General features: G+C 41.2%; 1 protein-coding gene across 3 annotated transcripts in view; it reads left to right on the forward strand.

The window, feature by feature from the left end:
• Positions 1–15,363, forward strand: part of LOC143928156 (uncharacterized) — a 298,275-nt gene that overhangs the window by 236,009 nt on the left and 46,903 nt on the right. For all 3 annotated transcript variants that reach the window (XM_077452844.1, XM_077452845.1, XM_077452847.1), the window contains 2 exons: positions 5,269–5,334; positions 14,239–14,295. In XM_077452844.1, coding sequence (XP_077308970.1) covers positions 5,269–5,334; positions 14,239–14,295 — 123 coding nt within the window. The remainder of the gene's footprint in view (positions 1–5,268; positions 5,335–14,238; positions 14,296–15,363) is intronic.

Raw genomic sequence — 15,363 nt, forward strand, 5'->3', positions numbered from 1 at the left:
TATCTCCACCCCCTCCCCCCTGTAAGGTGCCAATTGTGACACCGGAGGGGGGAGGGTTCCGATCGGCGGAAGTTCCACTTTAGGGTGGAACCCCGCTTTAACTACTTAATGACCACGCTATAGCTGAATGACGGCTACAGCGCTGCTCGATAACTCTGGGAGGGTGTACATTGATGTCTTCCCAGAATCTTTCTCCCCTGCACCCCAGGGAACACCCGTGACCAGACCCGGCGCATCACGGATCACGGTAAACGGCCACTGACAGCGGCTGTTTACCACTTGATTGCTCCGTAAAATAACGGAGCGATCACTTGCAAACAAACCGGCGTCAGGTCTGGTTCCTCTCTTCCCTCTCTGTACCGATCTGTACAGAGAGGGGAGAGATTAGGTGCTGCTGCAGCGCTGTGGGCTGTATGTGTAGTTCCCACAGCACTGATTTGTGCCCTGTCCAGCCATTCAGCCAGCCATCCATCCATCTATACTCAGCCAGCCATCCATACTCAGCCATCCATCCATCCATACACAGCCATCCATCCATGCTCAGCCAGCCATCCATACTCAGCAACACTCATCCATCCATCCATCCATACTCAGCCAGCCATCCATGCTCAACCAGCCATCCATACTCAGCAACACTCATCCATCCATCCATACTCAGCCAGCCATCCATCCATACTCAGCAATACTCATCCATCCATCCTCAGCAATACTCATCCATGCTCATCCATACTCAGCAATACTCATCCATGCTCATCCATCCATCCTCAGCAGTACTCATTCATGCTCACATAGGCGTGTGCACAGGGTGTGCCAGGTGTGTCCAGGCACACCCTAATCACCCTGTGCTGCACAGATTCCCCCTGCTGTTTGGCTGCAGAGAAAAGGACTCAGGAATCTCTGTCCTCAGTCCCTTTCTCTGTCTCAAAAGTGAGACATCAGGGGACTGTTTAGGCCCCTGATATCTCACCAAAGCCCCCAGATGGAGCTCCTAAAAAAGTGTAAAAGAAAATAATAAAAAATCATTGTAAAACAATATTGTAATAAAATAAAAAAAATAGTAAAAAATAATAATAAAATAATATAAAATAAAAAGAAACTACTGCATCAAGCACATGCATGTGTCTTTGAGCTTTGGGGTGCACACCCTAATGCAATAGGCTGCACACGCCTATGCATGCTCATTCATCCATCCATACTTAGCAATACTCATCCATGCTTAGCCATCCATCCATCCATCCTCAGCAATACTCATCCATCCAAGCTCAGCCACCATGTCTACTTTCCAAAAAAGGGGTCATTTGGGGGGTATTTGTACTTTCCTGGCTTGTTAGGGTCTCAAGAAATGAGATAGGCCATTAGTACATCAGGTGTAATCAATTTTCGGAGATTGGCACCACAGCTTGTGGACTCTATAACTGTCACAAAGACCAAATAATATGCACCAATTTGGGTTATTTTTACCAAAGAAATATAGCAGTATAAATTTTGGCCAAAATGCATGAAGAAAAATTAATAATTAGCAAAAATGTATAACGGAAACTAAGAAAAATTAAATTTTTTCTTTTATAGCACAAAAAATAAAAAACCCAGAGGTGATTAAATACCACCAAAAGAAAGCTATATTTGTGTGAAAAAAAGGACAAAAATTTCATATAGGTACAGCGTTGCATGACTGAGTAATTGTCATTCAAAATTTGAGAGCACCAAAAGCTGTTAGGAAGGGGGTTTAAGTGCCCAGTGGTCAAGTGGTTTAACTCAAAAACCCAAATTATTGTATTGCAGCTTACCAATTCTTTAGACCTTATGTACGCTGCTGGTAGACGGATGTTTAGGAGCAGTTGGGCCTTTTTTTTAGCAGCCCCAGAACTCTCCTCCATGTTATCTTATCAGTACATGTACACAGGGTCGGTTATAGTAATTTCTAGGCAGTTGAGGTTAGAAGCATTTTTTGGAAAGCAAAGGAAGGATATTCAGAGGCATTGGGAACGCCAAATGCCTGTACCAGCTTGTAAACGCGTGTAAACCTGGTAACTAGCATGTAAATACATTTAGTTTATAGGCATTTTTAATGGAGATTAATTTTTGACCAAATGCAATGCAAAAAGTGGTTCTAAACGCAAACGTGGCTAAACGTGGCATGTAAATGTGGCACAATGCACGTTTTTAACTGTCGGTTACTTGCTGTCAAGTTCCATCGCTCAGGAGAGGCCTAAATATAGTGACTTTGTTTATTTCCTTTTCCCTGTTCTTCACCTGATGATGTGGCCAGTAACACACTTCCTGTCTTTGGGTATCTCCACTCTGGATGGAGGAGCAATGGAGCACCTTTGGACATCAGCATTGTCAATCTGGGAAAAGGGTAGTGTTAGATGCATTAGTAAAATGTAGATGAACAAATTAAAGCTGATCCTTTATAAGCAGTTACAGCAACAGTTTTTTTGTTTTTTTTGAGGGAAAAGGTTTTATATACATAAAAAAGCTGACCATTGTAAGCACCCATGTCAGTGTTAAATGGTTTATTTCAACCTTCCAGCTTCCACTTTTGCTGGACAGCTTGGTCTGTTTAAGAAAGCTTAAAAATAGTAAAATTATTGACTGAATAACCAGATGAAAATAAAGGAGAAAAAAGGATAAAAAAATAAAACTGCAGCCACCACATCTAAGAATTGGTAAGCTGCAATAAACTTCATTATAACTGGGTTTAATACTGCTTTAGCCAAAATGTATTTATTTTTATTTTTTTTACAATGAAAGACAAAATCTATTTTTAAAGTAATTTGCATATTTTCATATATGGAGAGCTGCCATTTACTAATGTAATCCTGTACTAAGATAAATACAGAAGCTGCATAGCTAACTTCCTTCTGAATATTCTAGTTAGTCGGCTGACAGTGGTTTCAGTACTTTGAGACATTAACCTTGAACAGGGATGCAGAACAGGAAGATCAGAACTTGTAGGACATGTCACACTTGTCATCCTGTTGTTGGTGACAACTCTTTGGTGACAGGAATGCTGGAAAGGACAGAGAGAAACACTTACCTGTTTCCATGGTATTGCTCACTGGGCAAATGAAGAGGCAACACTTCATCACCCGTGAGGAAGATTCTGCATTGTTTACATCATCATGGGTTACAATATCGCACTCATCGGGCCCATGAGACAGGGGTGGATCCAGAGCCTAGTCTCGGGAGGGGCACTGACAGAAAATACGTTTTTTTGCAGGCAATTTACCGGGGAAATGGCTGGAGTTGGCGCTTCAATCATCATGGCACCATTGTTGTTATGGTGTCAGGATGATTGAAGCGCATTCATTCTATTATTACATTGGAATATAAAATAAAATAGTTCAACTCACCCTAATGCAAAATCAGTGGGAGGCTCCATCCCCCACACAGTTAGCAACCACCCTCTAGGGCAGTGATGGCGAACCTTGGCACCCCAGATGTTTTGGAACTACATTTCCCATGATGCTCATGCACTCTGCCGTGTAGTTGAGCATAATAGGAAAATTAGTTCCAAAACATCTGGGGTGCCAAGGTTCCTCATCACTGATCCAGGGACATAGTACATGTTTTTAGCACTGATCAATTTATTAGTGTCACTGGTCCCCAAAAAGTGTCAAAAATATCAGTTAGGTGTCTGATCTGTCCGCTGCAATGTTGCAGACCCGCTAAAAATCACAGATCGCCACCATTACTAGTAAAAAATCAATAAATAAAAATGCCATAAATCTATCCCATAGTTTGTAGACGCTATCAATTTTACGCAAACCAATTAATATACGCTTATTGGGATTTTTCTTTTACCAAAAATATGTAGCAGAATACATATCAGCCTAAACTGATGAACGCATTTTTATAGCAAAAAGCAAAAAATATAGTTTTTTTTCCCAAAATTTCAAAATTGTTGCTCTTTTTCTGTTTATATCACAAAAAATAATAACTGCAGAGGTGATCAAATACCACCAAAAGAAAGCTCTATTTGCGGGAAATAACAGACATCAATTCTACTTGGGTATAGCATTTCACGGCCGTGCAATTGTCAGACAGTTAAAGTAATGCAGTGCAGTATCACAAAAAATGGCCTGGTCATAAGGGGGGGGGGGGGGGGGGACTTTCCAGAGCTGAAGGGGATAAGATTGAACAAGTCAAGATTAAAAGGGCATTTGTTTTTCATACATAATGGCACACATGTATTTTGCCATTTGACTTGATGCATGACATTCATTCATTCTTTTTTTTTTACTCACTTTTAGTCAAATAATTTGAAGCTCTGGTGGGGGGAGGGGATCCCATGCAGGGGCAATGGAGTCGAGTTGGTTGGATCCAGTAATTGCACTGTCTGCAGCCTTCTTCTTCCTGTATTCCCGCCGCTCTGCAGACGGCAAGGTGGAGAAGATGGAGGGTGGAGGTGGGTGGAGCTAACACTTACTCAGGGGCGGAGGCCTGCAGTCAGTGTGACTGTGGACAAGATGGAGGGAGGAGGTGCTGCCGGTGGGTGGGGCCAACGCACTCAGGGGCGGTCGCAGAGAAGGAAGAATGCTGGCACTCTGCCACTACTGCAGTCTGCAGCAACATCTGTTCCCCTATTTGAGGCTCCAGGCAGCTCCTGTCATGTCGGCTCTGAGACTCAGAGTCTGACGTGACTCACTGACATCACTCGTTGCTAGACGCCAGGTGGCCCAGGCGCTAGCAACCAGTACAGGGTTGCCAAGCCAGCGGCACAGCTCCAACCACCTCCAGGCTCCTCCTGGTCCAGGTGTAATTATACACGGCAGTGCAGCGTAATTACACATTAGATGAGTCTCTCTCTGCACCGCTGATCGGCTGATGTGAGACAGAGAGAGAGACTCGGGCAGAGCTGCAAGTGACATGTCAGTGTGATATTTTCGGGGGAGGCAATTGCCCTGTTACCCCCGCCCCAGATCCACCACTGCCATGAGGGAGCAATGCTGATGACAGGTGAGTATTTATCTCTGCCCTTTTCTAGAAATGTGAGAAAGTATTGTGCCCAGTCTCTTATCTGTATACTGCTCTGAGTCAGAGATTTATAAAGTATTGAAGCCACAGGATGGCCATGACAGTCAGGGAACTGGTACCTCAGAAGGAGAGGTTATCATTGTCAGCCTCCATACTTCTTCAGTACAATTCCCTTCATTGTTCAACGGCCCCCAAACTAAACAAATATGTGGATCTCTGATGGAAAATGTTGGTAGATACTTTGTATTGCAAAATCAATGACTTATTAATGTTTTTTTTTCTGAACAGAAGGTTCCAGAAGTTCTTACAGACTTTGTAGGCTTAGTTTGCGCACTAACCAACGAGAACATACCGGTAATTATTAGACATTAAATGCTTTTTCTTTTATAGAGTCATATAATAGAATGCACTAAAATGGATAAGAATAGTTTGTACATTATTCATTTCTGTACTAAGAATGTACATAGGGTAACTAATAACAATTAAAGAAAGGAAGCCGCACTCTGGATCAGTATTATGTCTGTATTAAACAAATCCCGGGACTCCTCTGACATGTTTCACTCAGTAAGAGCTTAAAGTGACTCTAAACAATATTCTTATTTTCTACAAATAACCCATACACATTCACTGCTAAAGTACCTGTAATCTATTTTGTATGAAATAGTTTCTTACCGTGTTTATCATCCACCTTATAATGTCCTCCATGAGTGTCGGAGCCTCTCCTGTATCACCCCCCTGTCCACAGCCACCTCTGTATTCCCCCCAGTCCACAGCCACCTCTCCTCTCCCCCTCACTTCTGTTTGTTTAGAATAAGCAGGGCATGTTAGTGGTAGCCATGTACACTGCTCAATGCACCCTACAAATCCCATAGTCCACAGTTCCTAGTCCATCTTGGGAAAGGTTGGCTATGATCCTACATACAGTGGTACCATGGAGAATGTACAGAACTACCCTCTAACAGGAAGTCAGATTACAGCAAAAAAAATCATTTTAGGGACTTGAAGGAGGCGGAAAGCAAAAGATAGACGGTACTTTTTGAGTTAAGTAAACATGCTTTCTTGTTAAAAAAAAAATGCATGAATAGAACTTTTTTTTTTTAAGATAGTTAGTGTCACTTTAAATGATCACAAGTTCCATGAAGTAGAGGAATGTGGGGGAGGGAAGGGAGAGAGGTGGGATCAGGGTACAAGCTATGGGAGGGAGAATAAAAGGAAAGGGTTACGTTTGTTTCTATTTGGACCCACTGATTGAGCCCTGCTATTCCTAAATTAAAGGGGTTGTAAAGGTAAATGTTTTTTCACCTTAATGCATTCTATGCATTAAGGTGAAAAAACATCTCACAGTGCCAGCCCCCCAGTCCCCCCGTTTTACTTACCTCACCCCTCGAAAGTCCCGCACTCGCCCCCGCCGTCCTCTTCGCCGCTCAGCCTGGCCGCTGATTGGCTGGAGTGGATGGATTGAAGGCGAGCCAATAGCTGCGCTGCTGTCAATCACATCCAATGACGCGGCGTGCCGGGGGGCAGGGCCGCGTGATACAGCGAGTGGCTATAGCCACCGGCTGTATCACGGGAGTGCACCCGCAGGTGCTTCTCACCATGCGAGGGAGCTCGCATGAACGTGAGAAGTACCTGCGGGAAGAAGCAGAGACAGACGCCGAGGGACCATAGAATAGCAGGTTCAAGGCCACTCGGTGCAAAATGAGCTGCACAGTGGAGGTAAGTATAACATGTTTGTTATTTAAAAAAAAAAAGTGAAGTTGGCCCATATGTATGAAAGGAGAGTCAATTTAAAATTGGTTCTAAAACAGGGGTCGGCAACTCGGCCCACCGCTGCTAAATCTGCATCCCGTCAGTGCCTGTGATTAATTCATGGGTACCCGACCCATGGAGAAGTGATTGTCTGAGTTATATAACAAAACTGCAGATATATTCCCTCATTAAGAGCGCCACTCGGCGCGCAGATTACTCGCCACCTCTCTCCTCCCCCTCCTCCCCTCCTGACAGATGTCATTCTCAGCCCCGCCCAGTGAATAGCCAGACGAGGAGAATAAAAAGGTGACAAATGGCACTCTTAATGAGGTAATATAGCTGCCGTTGTTATATAAAGCAGACACTCAAAATCAAAAAACAAAAACGCACCTCCCAACTGAAATGAATGGAAAATGCATCAATAACGCACCTGCGGTTGCCTTTACAGTGCATTTTTTCGAAGCACATCTCCTAGTTTCACAGGTGCATTCTCTGGAAACACAACAGAAATTAATCAAAAATGTGGCAAACATGTATATTCATTTTTACAGCGATTTTGCACCAGAGCGGTGTGAAAGTAAATGAGTTATAGGTTAGAAACATTTCCAATTCTTTATGATTCTTTAAATTCCCGAAGCAAATGATTGGTGATGATTGCTATTGTGCATTATTTCAAATATCTCCAATTGGAGAGTAAAGCAAAGGGGTACAGAGATGATTAATTTTCCTAGGGCCTTGAATTACCTTCATTTGGACGTTATATATATATATATATATATATATATATATATACATATATATATATATACACATATATTCAATCATATCTGACTCTCAGAGATTTTATAGGCAACATGCACAGCAGCTTTCTTGATTTGTTCAGGACACAGAGGCATTATTAATGGTTTACTATCATTGATCCTATATAGACCCTCTTCATAATCCTATAGTATTCTGCATAATATATGTACTATAATTTGCATGCATTGCATTATGAAGCATGATTAATGGATTAGTGGAGACTGGGGGATCTGATAAAACTGGAGCATGCTTAAAACTGGTGCAAGTCTGCATATAAACCAATCCACATCCAGGTTTTATTGTCAAAGCTTAATAGAACAATCTGACGTTAGAAGCTGATTGGCTGCTATGCAATGCACAGCTGCACCAGATTCTGAGTGCTACAGTTTTAGTAAATTCCCCCAATATCACTATAACCTTGTAGAATACTATTTGGCTATAATGTGCATTTACTCCATTGAATGCTGCAGCACTGATATCTATTCCACAAATTGTACATAATTCTAAATACAAACTTTGAAAATTCAGTTACTAATCTAGGTGGCAATACCATATTATATACTATTGGAACGTACAAGCCTTTATATTTTTAATATATGTTTTTATGGATGTTCTGTGCTACATTCATTAGAGACCATTAAACTATTCATATTTAGACCTACTGTGTATGGTTATGGGACATTTATCTGGTTTAGTAAGTCACCCACCTACTGTAAAAGGAGTGGATATGTTTGTTTTTAATATATGGGTTTTATTGTATAGCTATAATAAAAGCTCTGCTCTATTTTAAGTCAAAGTTGAAAAAGTGTACAAATGTAAGAGAGAAAATAATAATTGCATATGTTTATATTATTATTATTATTACTGTTATTATTAGTATTATTTTGTGATTGTTCTGACAATTACAGTATAAAAAAATGAACATTTCCACTTTCAGTCGTTGTTGAATTTGCAGGCTAGAGGCATATTCTGTCAGTGAAGACTCTGGGCTGGATGTCATAGCTGTTGGTGATCACATGATCATAGACCACTCTGATTATTTCCTGAATGGCGGTGTGGACTGGAGCTTTCAGTGTATTAATATTAGTATGTGGCTCTCAAAAGGAGGTATTATTAATGTACCCCCAGCACAGAGCAAATTTTCTGAACAAGAATAAGTTATTTTTGGACCTGAACATACCTAAAGACTAGATTATTAGCATTCAAGATTATATATTTCATGGTAAACTCCAGGCAAGTATAAATACACACATGAATGCAGCTCTAGTGCCACCTCTCCTCCACCTGTGCCCTCATTTTTGATTGTCGCTGTTCTGGCACATGTGTGGGAAAAGAGGTTCCAGATGTGTACATGGAAACCTGCACATGCTCAGATGTGCCAAAAGTCTCTGCTGGGTCCCAAAATCAGGCCAGGTACTTTAGCAAAAATGTGAATGTGTGTTCAACGTCATTCTCACCCAGGCAAGAAAGGAGGAAATGCAGCTCTGCAGCACAAAAAAATACAAAAGCACTTTAAAAAAATAAAAATATCCGTGTGTTGTAGAAGGTATTGTCTTCTGGGGGGAAGGCCCGCTTTAGATACATTTTTAAAAACCCAGGCAGAGATATTACACACCGTTGACTTGGTATTATTCTCTTGCAGTCCCTGTACAGCAAAGCTAAGACTTGGAAGGGGAGAAGCAGTAAACCAGCCTGTCTTCTGTCCTGCAGTCCTCAATCAGCATATTGATAGGAGTCAAGAGCTGAGTGACAGAGAGATGAGGTCATTGGTCTGCTGCGTCTCCTTCACCTTCGAGTCACAGGCTGGGGGAGGGGCAAGACCCATCAATGTTCCATAGCTGCATCAGAACTTGGATGGAGAGAAATGCAAATTCTTTGGTGGTAAAAAAGCTCACTGCTTTCATCTGTTTGGCTGGACTTCAGTCTTATGCTGGCCATACACGGGTCAAATTCCAAACTCATTTTTGTTCAAAAATCGCAATTGAGAATTTTGCGTTCGAATTTCGCACAATTAGTGGGCTACAACGGCCGATTTTCATGTGGCCATCGAATTTGAGTGATCGACATGTTGAACCATGTGAGAAATATAATTGAAAAATAAATGAGCGTGAAATGTGACCTGGAAATAAAAGAAGATTCCCAGCCACAAAATGTATTTTCTGTAGCAACATAAGGTGAAATTGAAGGCTTGGTTGGCCAAATTTCAAAATCATTGGAGGCACCATTGGTTCACAAAAAGCACAACATTTCTGATTTTCAAAATACATTTTGTTTGGAACTTGACCCATGTATGGCCTGCATTACAGTAAGGGCCGGTTCACACTGCGGGCGATGCGAGGCAACACCGACTTGCCTCGCCGCGACCTGCCGCGACCTCAGCGGCGACTTGCAAATGACTTCTGTATAGAAGTCAATGCAAGTCGCCCCGAGGTCGCCCAAAAGTAGTACAGGAACCTTTTTTCTGAGTCGGAGCGACTCGAGTCGCTCCTCTCAGAACGGTTCCATTGTACAGAACGGGGGCGACTTGTCAGATCGCGGCGAGGCAAGTCGTGTCGCCTCGCATCGCCCGCAGTGTGAACCGGCCCTAAGCCTATACTGAAGAAAATATGGGGATGTCATTGCTGACCTATCCTAAATATGCTGCTTCTTTAACTATTGTTTTATTCCATCAAGTTAAAGCAGAATTCTGCTGAGAAAAAAAAAATATTTAAAAGACTTTTAAAATAAGGACACTTGCCTGTCCAGGGCCCCCGCGATGTCCTCACCTGAAGCTGACCTGTCCCTCGGCTCCGGGTGCAGGCTCCGCCATCTTTAGTAAGAGAATCAGGAAGTGAAGCCTTGTGGCTTCATAGCCTAGTTCCTTACTGTGCATGTGAATACTAAGGTGGTAGCTATGGTGCTCTCCTGTGACAGCAAATAAAATACATACTACATGTGTATTACAAGTGCTAAGATAAATAAGCAGCCTTCTTAAAGTGCTAGTGCTACGTAAACTCCTATGTAATTATTACAGTGCAAATTGCAAGTTGAAAACAAAAAAATGCTGAAAAAAAAAATATATATACTCTATATTTCACAGCTATGTGCAATAGAAAGTGCTTATGTGCTTTTGGTGCAGAAAATGTGCATATAGAGCTTATGAAACATATATCATCTTCCCACAATAAAGTCCATTACAAAACAATAAAGTCCATTAAAAAACATTAAGAAAAAACACAAAAATGACTTCAAAAAAGTTCCACAGAAATTCAATCAAAGTGGCTTGTGCTCAGTGCCTGGTGTATCCTGAATTACAACCAGTGCATTTTCCGTGCATAGGACAAATTGCTGCACTCACCAGCTCCCCTGCCCATGCAGGGGTTAACTCGCCTCCACAGTGTGAGCCCCTGTGTTGCTGTGTAAAGCTGGTCCGGTTAATATTCAGTTACTCCTCATTTCCTCGTGTTACATAAGAAAATAAAACATCCATAGTGTAGTACTGTTTGAGACTATTACCTTTATTGCAATTCAAAAGTGGCTACTCACATAGATCAGAGGTAAAAAACGCTTGTAAAATACAATCACCGCCGCCGCCTTGTGAGAGAGAGTGTGTACACGTTAGGCCATGCCCTACGCGTTTCGTCATTGGACGTCGTCTGGAGCGGCCATCTTGGTGCACCTCTCTCCTATTATAGGGTGTAATGCACATACTGCGCATGCGCGAGCGCATAAACACCATATTTGTGTCTGGAATAGGATAACAAGTGAAAGTTCTTTGTATTGCGAAATGTAAGCACGTATAGCATTACATCCACCATCTGATTCTGCTCTAAAACTATTTTGACAGCGGCTTTATTACACATATACATGCGGCCGCTTATTAAAAACAACATAATGCATTTCACTATATTACATCATTTATGTTATGTATTAATCCCCTTAAAGGTTTTGCATAGAGAATTTGCATTATTTAATAACAATTACAATAAAATTAAAATAGAAATAAAATGAAGTGTATGTATACTCCCTGCTAATAACTAAAAACTAAAATGGGTACCCCCAAGATTAATTCATTATAACTTTGGGATTAAGAGGATAAATAAAATATGTAAATAAAATATATATGTATAAAAAAATGTATATATAAAAAATTATTATATGAAAATTCAAATACTAAATAATGATGAAAACCCATATTTTGATTTTTAATTTATCTAGAGGAGAGGGGTTAATTTTACTCGATGGGCTGGACAGGAAGCCACCTAATTTCCATAGATCCTACAGGCACCATAAGATAGGTCAAACAATGTGGATATGAATGTACTACATTCGACATAGTCAAATGCATTACATTCGATCCAATCCATCAGTGTCCTGTATTATACTCTTGAACTTAATGTGGTGTTTTGGAAGTGAACCTTTAGATTGGAATATGTGAAAGTGATTAGACTGAAATAGAATACACCTATGGTTAGACGGTAAATTTGTAATTAAGAGGATTTTTTCTGAAAAGATTTTTTTCTTCCAATTGGAGAGAAAGGGTAATCTACTTAGTAGTTGGTTAGAAAGCAGTTTAAATCTAAATCTATGTTCAAACCTGCCGGTTGGAGTGTATCCAAACAAAATATCCACTTAGTTTCATTTTGTGACTTTTACTCTTCTGTCCTCTCCTCTCCAATGACCCTTTATTTTATCGATTCCGTAAAAGGTCATATGTCTGGGGTCTCGGCCATGGTAATCTCTAAAGTGTCTAGAGACACTATGATTGTTGTATCCTTTTTTAATGTTCTTAATATGTTCCCTAATCCTTATGTGCAGCTGCCGTGTGGTCCTCCCCACATATTGTTTCCGGCAGGGGCATTCAATTACATAGGTCACAAAAGGTGCTGTTACATGTAATAAGCTCATTGATTTTGAATTCTTTTCCATTGGTGAAAGATATGAACTGGGATTTCTTCTTACTGGTTTTTGTACTAGTTCTACAAGGGAGGCATCTCCCGCATTTGAAGAATCCCTTTAGATTTTCAAAGATTTTTATGTACTTTGGTGGGTCAATGACATTTTTTGCTAATTTATTTCTGAGAGTAGGTGCTCTCCTGTATATAAAAACTGTTTTTTTTGGTAGCACGGTTTTCAATGTTTCATCTGATTGTAGGATAGGCCAATACTTTCTGAAAATGTGTTCTAAGGCCTAGTGTTGTCGGTTATAACCTGTCAGGAATGTGGCTTCCACTTTTTTGCTGTTCTTTTGTTGTCGTTTGTTTGGTACCCCATCTATTAGTCTATTTCTTTCCATTTGGCTTACCTTTCTTTTTAGATCACATAGTTCCTTCACTTTATATCCCTTGGCAATAAATCTTTGTATGATTTCATCGGCTTGTTTATCAAAGTCTGCCTGATTTTCTACAATTTCTATGTATTCGCATTAGTTGCCCTTTGGGGATATTCTTTATCCATTTTGGGTGATGACTGTTGGTTGGGATATACCCATTGCGGTCAGTGGTCTTAAAGTAAGTGCGTGTACCTATTTGGCCATTCTGTTTGAAAATCTGTAAGGCCCCTTTCACACTGGGGCGGTTTTCAGGCGTTACAGCGCTAAAAATAGCGCCTGTGTAGCGCCTGAAAAAAACCCGGCCCCTGTCACTCCAGTGTGAAAGCCGGAGGGCTTTCACACTGAAGCGGTGCGCTGGCAGGACAGTGAAAAAAGTCCTGCTAGCCGCATCTTTGGAGCGGTGAAGAAGCGGTGTATTTACCGCTCCTAAACCGCTCCTACCCATTGAAATCAAAGGGACAGCGCGGCAATACCGCCGGCAAAGCGCCGCTGCAGCGGCGCTTTGCGGGTGGTTTTAACCCTTTTTCGGCCGCTAGCGGGGGTTAAAACCACCCCGCTAGCGCCCGCAGACCGCCACTAAAACGACGGTAAAGCGCCGCTAAAAATAGCGGTGCTTTACCGCCGACGCCGCTCCCGCCCCAGTGTGAAAGGGGCCTTAATCTAAATAGTCTATGCTTTGTATGTTCCAATTTCCAGTGAAGGAAATGTCATATGCATTTTGACTGATTTCGTCAAAGAAATTTTCCAGTTCTTCCACTGAGCCTCTCCAGATAATAATAATGTCATCTATATACCTGCGGTAAAGCTTTAGGTTCTTCCTAGGTACGCCATAGATTTGTTCTTCTTCCCATCTGTTGAGGAAAAGGTTCCTTACTGTGCATGTGCGAGTCGTGCTGCGTGTTCTGAATTGTCCCTGCTGTCTTTTGGGACCTGTGTGTCTCCTAGAAGACAGCGGGGGGGACGGAGGAAGGACCAGACATGGAGTAGTTCGCCATGGATTCTGCAGCACTCTTTTGCCGGAAGTGGTAGGGAATACCTGTATTAGATAGGTATCTGCTCCCCCCTCCTGAAAGGTGCCAAATGTGACACCGGAGGGAGGAGGAACCGGATCACCAGAAGTTCCATTTCTGGGTGGAACTCCGCTTTATGACCCAGAACAAGTATGCAGCAATTAAATTTAAAATGAATTCAGAACTCAATTTACTAGATCAGCATGGCATGGCATTTTTGGAAGATTTGGCAATGGTAGTCCACATATTTCTCCCGGTACATATTTGAATTAATATGTTACATATTAGTGTTGTGATGCTATAAGCTATAGTATATACAATTTCTGATAAGATTGCATCATATGCAGAATTCCTGCATGTTTAACTGATTGCATTTTACTTCCACAGGTAGATGAAAGGGTTGCAAAACTTAAAGCATTCTTAGACAAGTACACAGAACCGGTGGTAAGACAAGCCTGTGTTTTGTTTAACTACAGTACATATTTTATACATTTCATTGACCCTAATGCCTAATTGTTATGTTATTTTATGGTGTTACAACAAAAGTTGTATCTATACGTACACTTTAACCCTTTCATGCCTAAGCCCATTTCTGACATTTGTTGCTTACAAGTTAAAATCCCTATTTTTTGCCAGAAAATTACTTAGAACCCCCAAATATTATATATATATTTTTTAGCAGAGACCCTAGGGAATAAAATGGTGAGCGTTGCAATATTTTATGTCTCACGGCATTTGTGCAGCGGTCTTTTAAACACTTTTTTTGGAAAAAAAGACAGTTATATGAATTAAAAAAAAAAGCCTAAATAGTAATGTTAGCCCATTTTTTTTTTTGTATAATGTGAAAGATGATGTTACACCGGGTAAATAGATACCCAACATGTCACGCTTTGAAATTGCGCCAAACTACGGTACCTAAAAATCTCCATAAAGCAACGCTTTATTTTTTTTTAACCCACCTGGCGGTATTCCCGAGTGTGGCTCGGGGTGGATTATCAGTACCAAAAGCGGTAACCCCGAGTCACACTCAGGATCGCATCACAGGATCCAGGCAGTGGTTACTTACCTTGTCCCTGCGATGTCTCCCCGCACTGTGTGCGAGCCGTTATCTGCTAGATCTATCACGGAGCCAATCTCCGTTCCATGCGAGCGCTGCCACGCACGGGGATGGAGAACGGCACCAAATTCAAAAAGTAAAACATACAATACATATACAGTACACTGTAATCTTATTACATTACTGTATCAATTTATTTCACATCCCTTTTGTCCCTAGTGGTCTGTCCAGTGCCCTGCATGCAGTTTTATATATCAAAACTGTTTTCTGCCTGGAAACTGAGATTGTCCATAGCAACCAAAGCCGTCCCTTTACATCAAGTAATGACAGCGACAATTCTGCAACTGAGCAAATTTAAGTGTTTTTGATTTGATTACATTATTGAATACTTTTTATTATTATTATAGTATTATTTGTTATCATTATTTATAGTTATTTATTATGTTATAATTTAT

The sequence above is a fragment of the Lithobates pipiens genome, unplaced genomic scaffold (assembly GCF_037356315.1).
Source record: "Lithobates pipiens isolate NorthernLeopardFrog02 unplaced genomic scaffold, aLitPip1_a1.2 Scaffold_23, whole genome shotgun sequence".
Classification (NCBI taxonomy): Eukaryota; Metazoa; Chordata; class Amphibia; order Anura; family Ranidae; genus Lithobates; species Lithobates pipiens.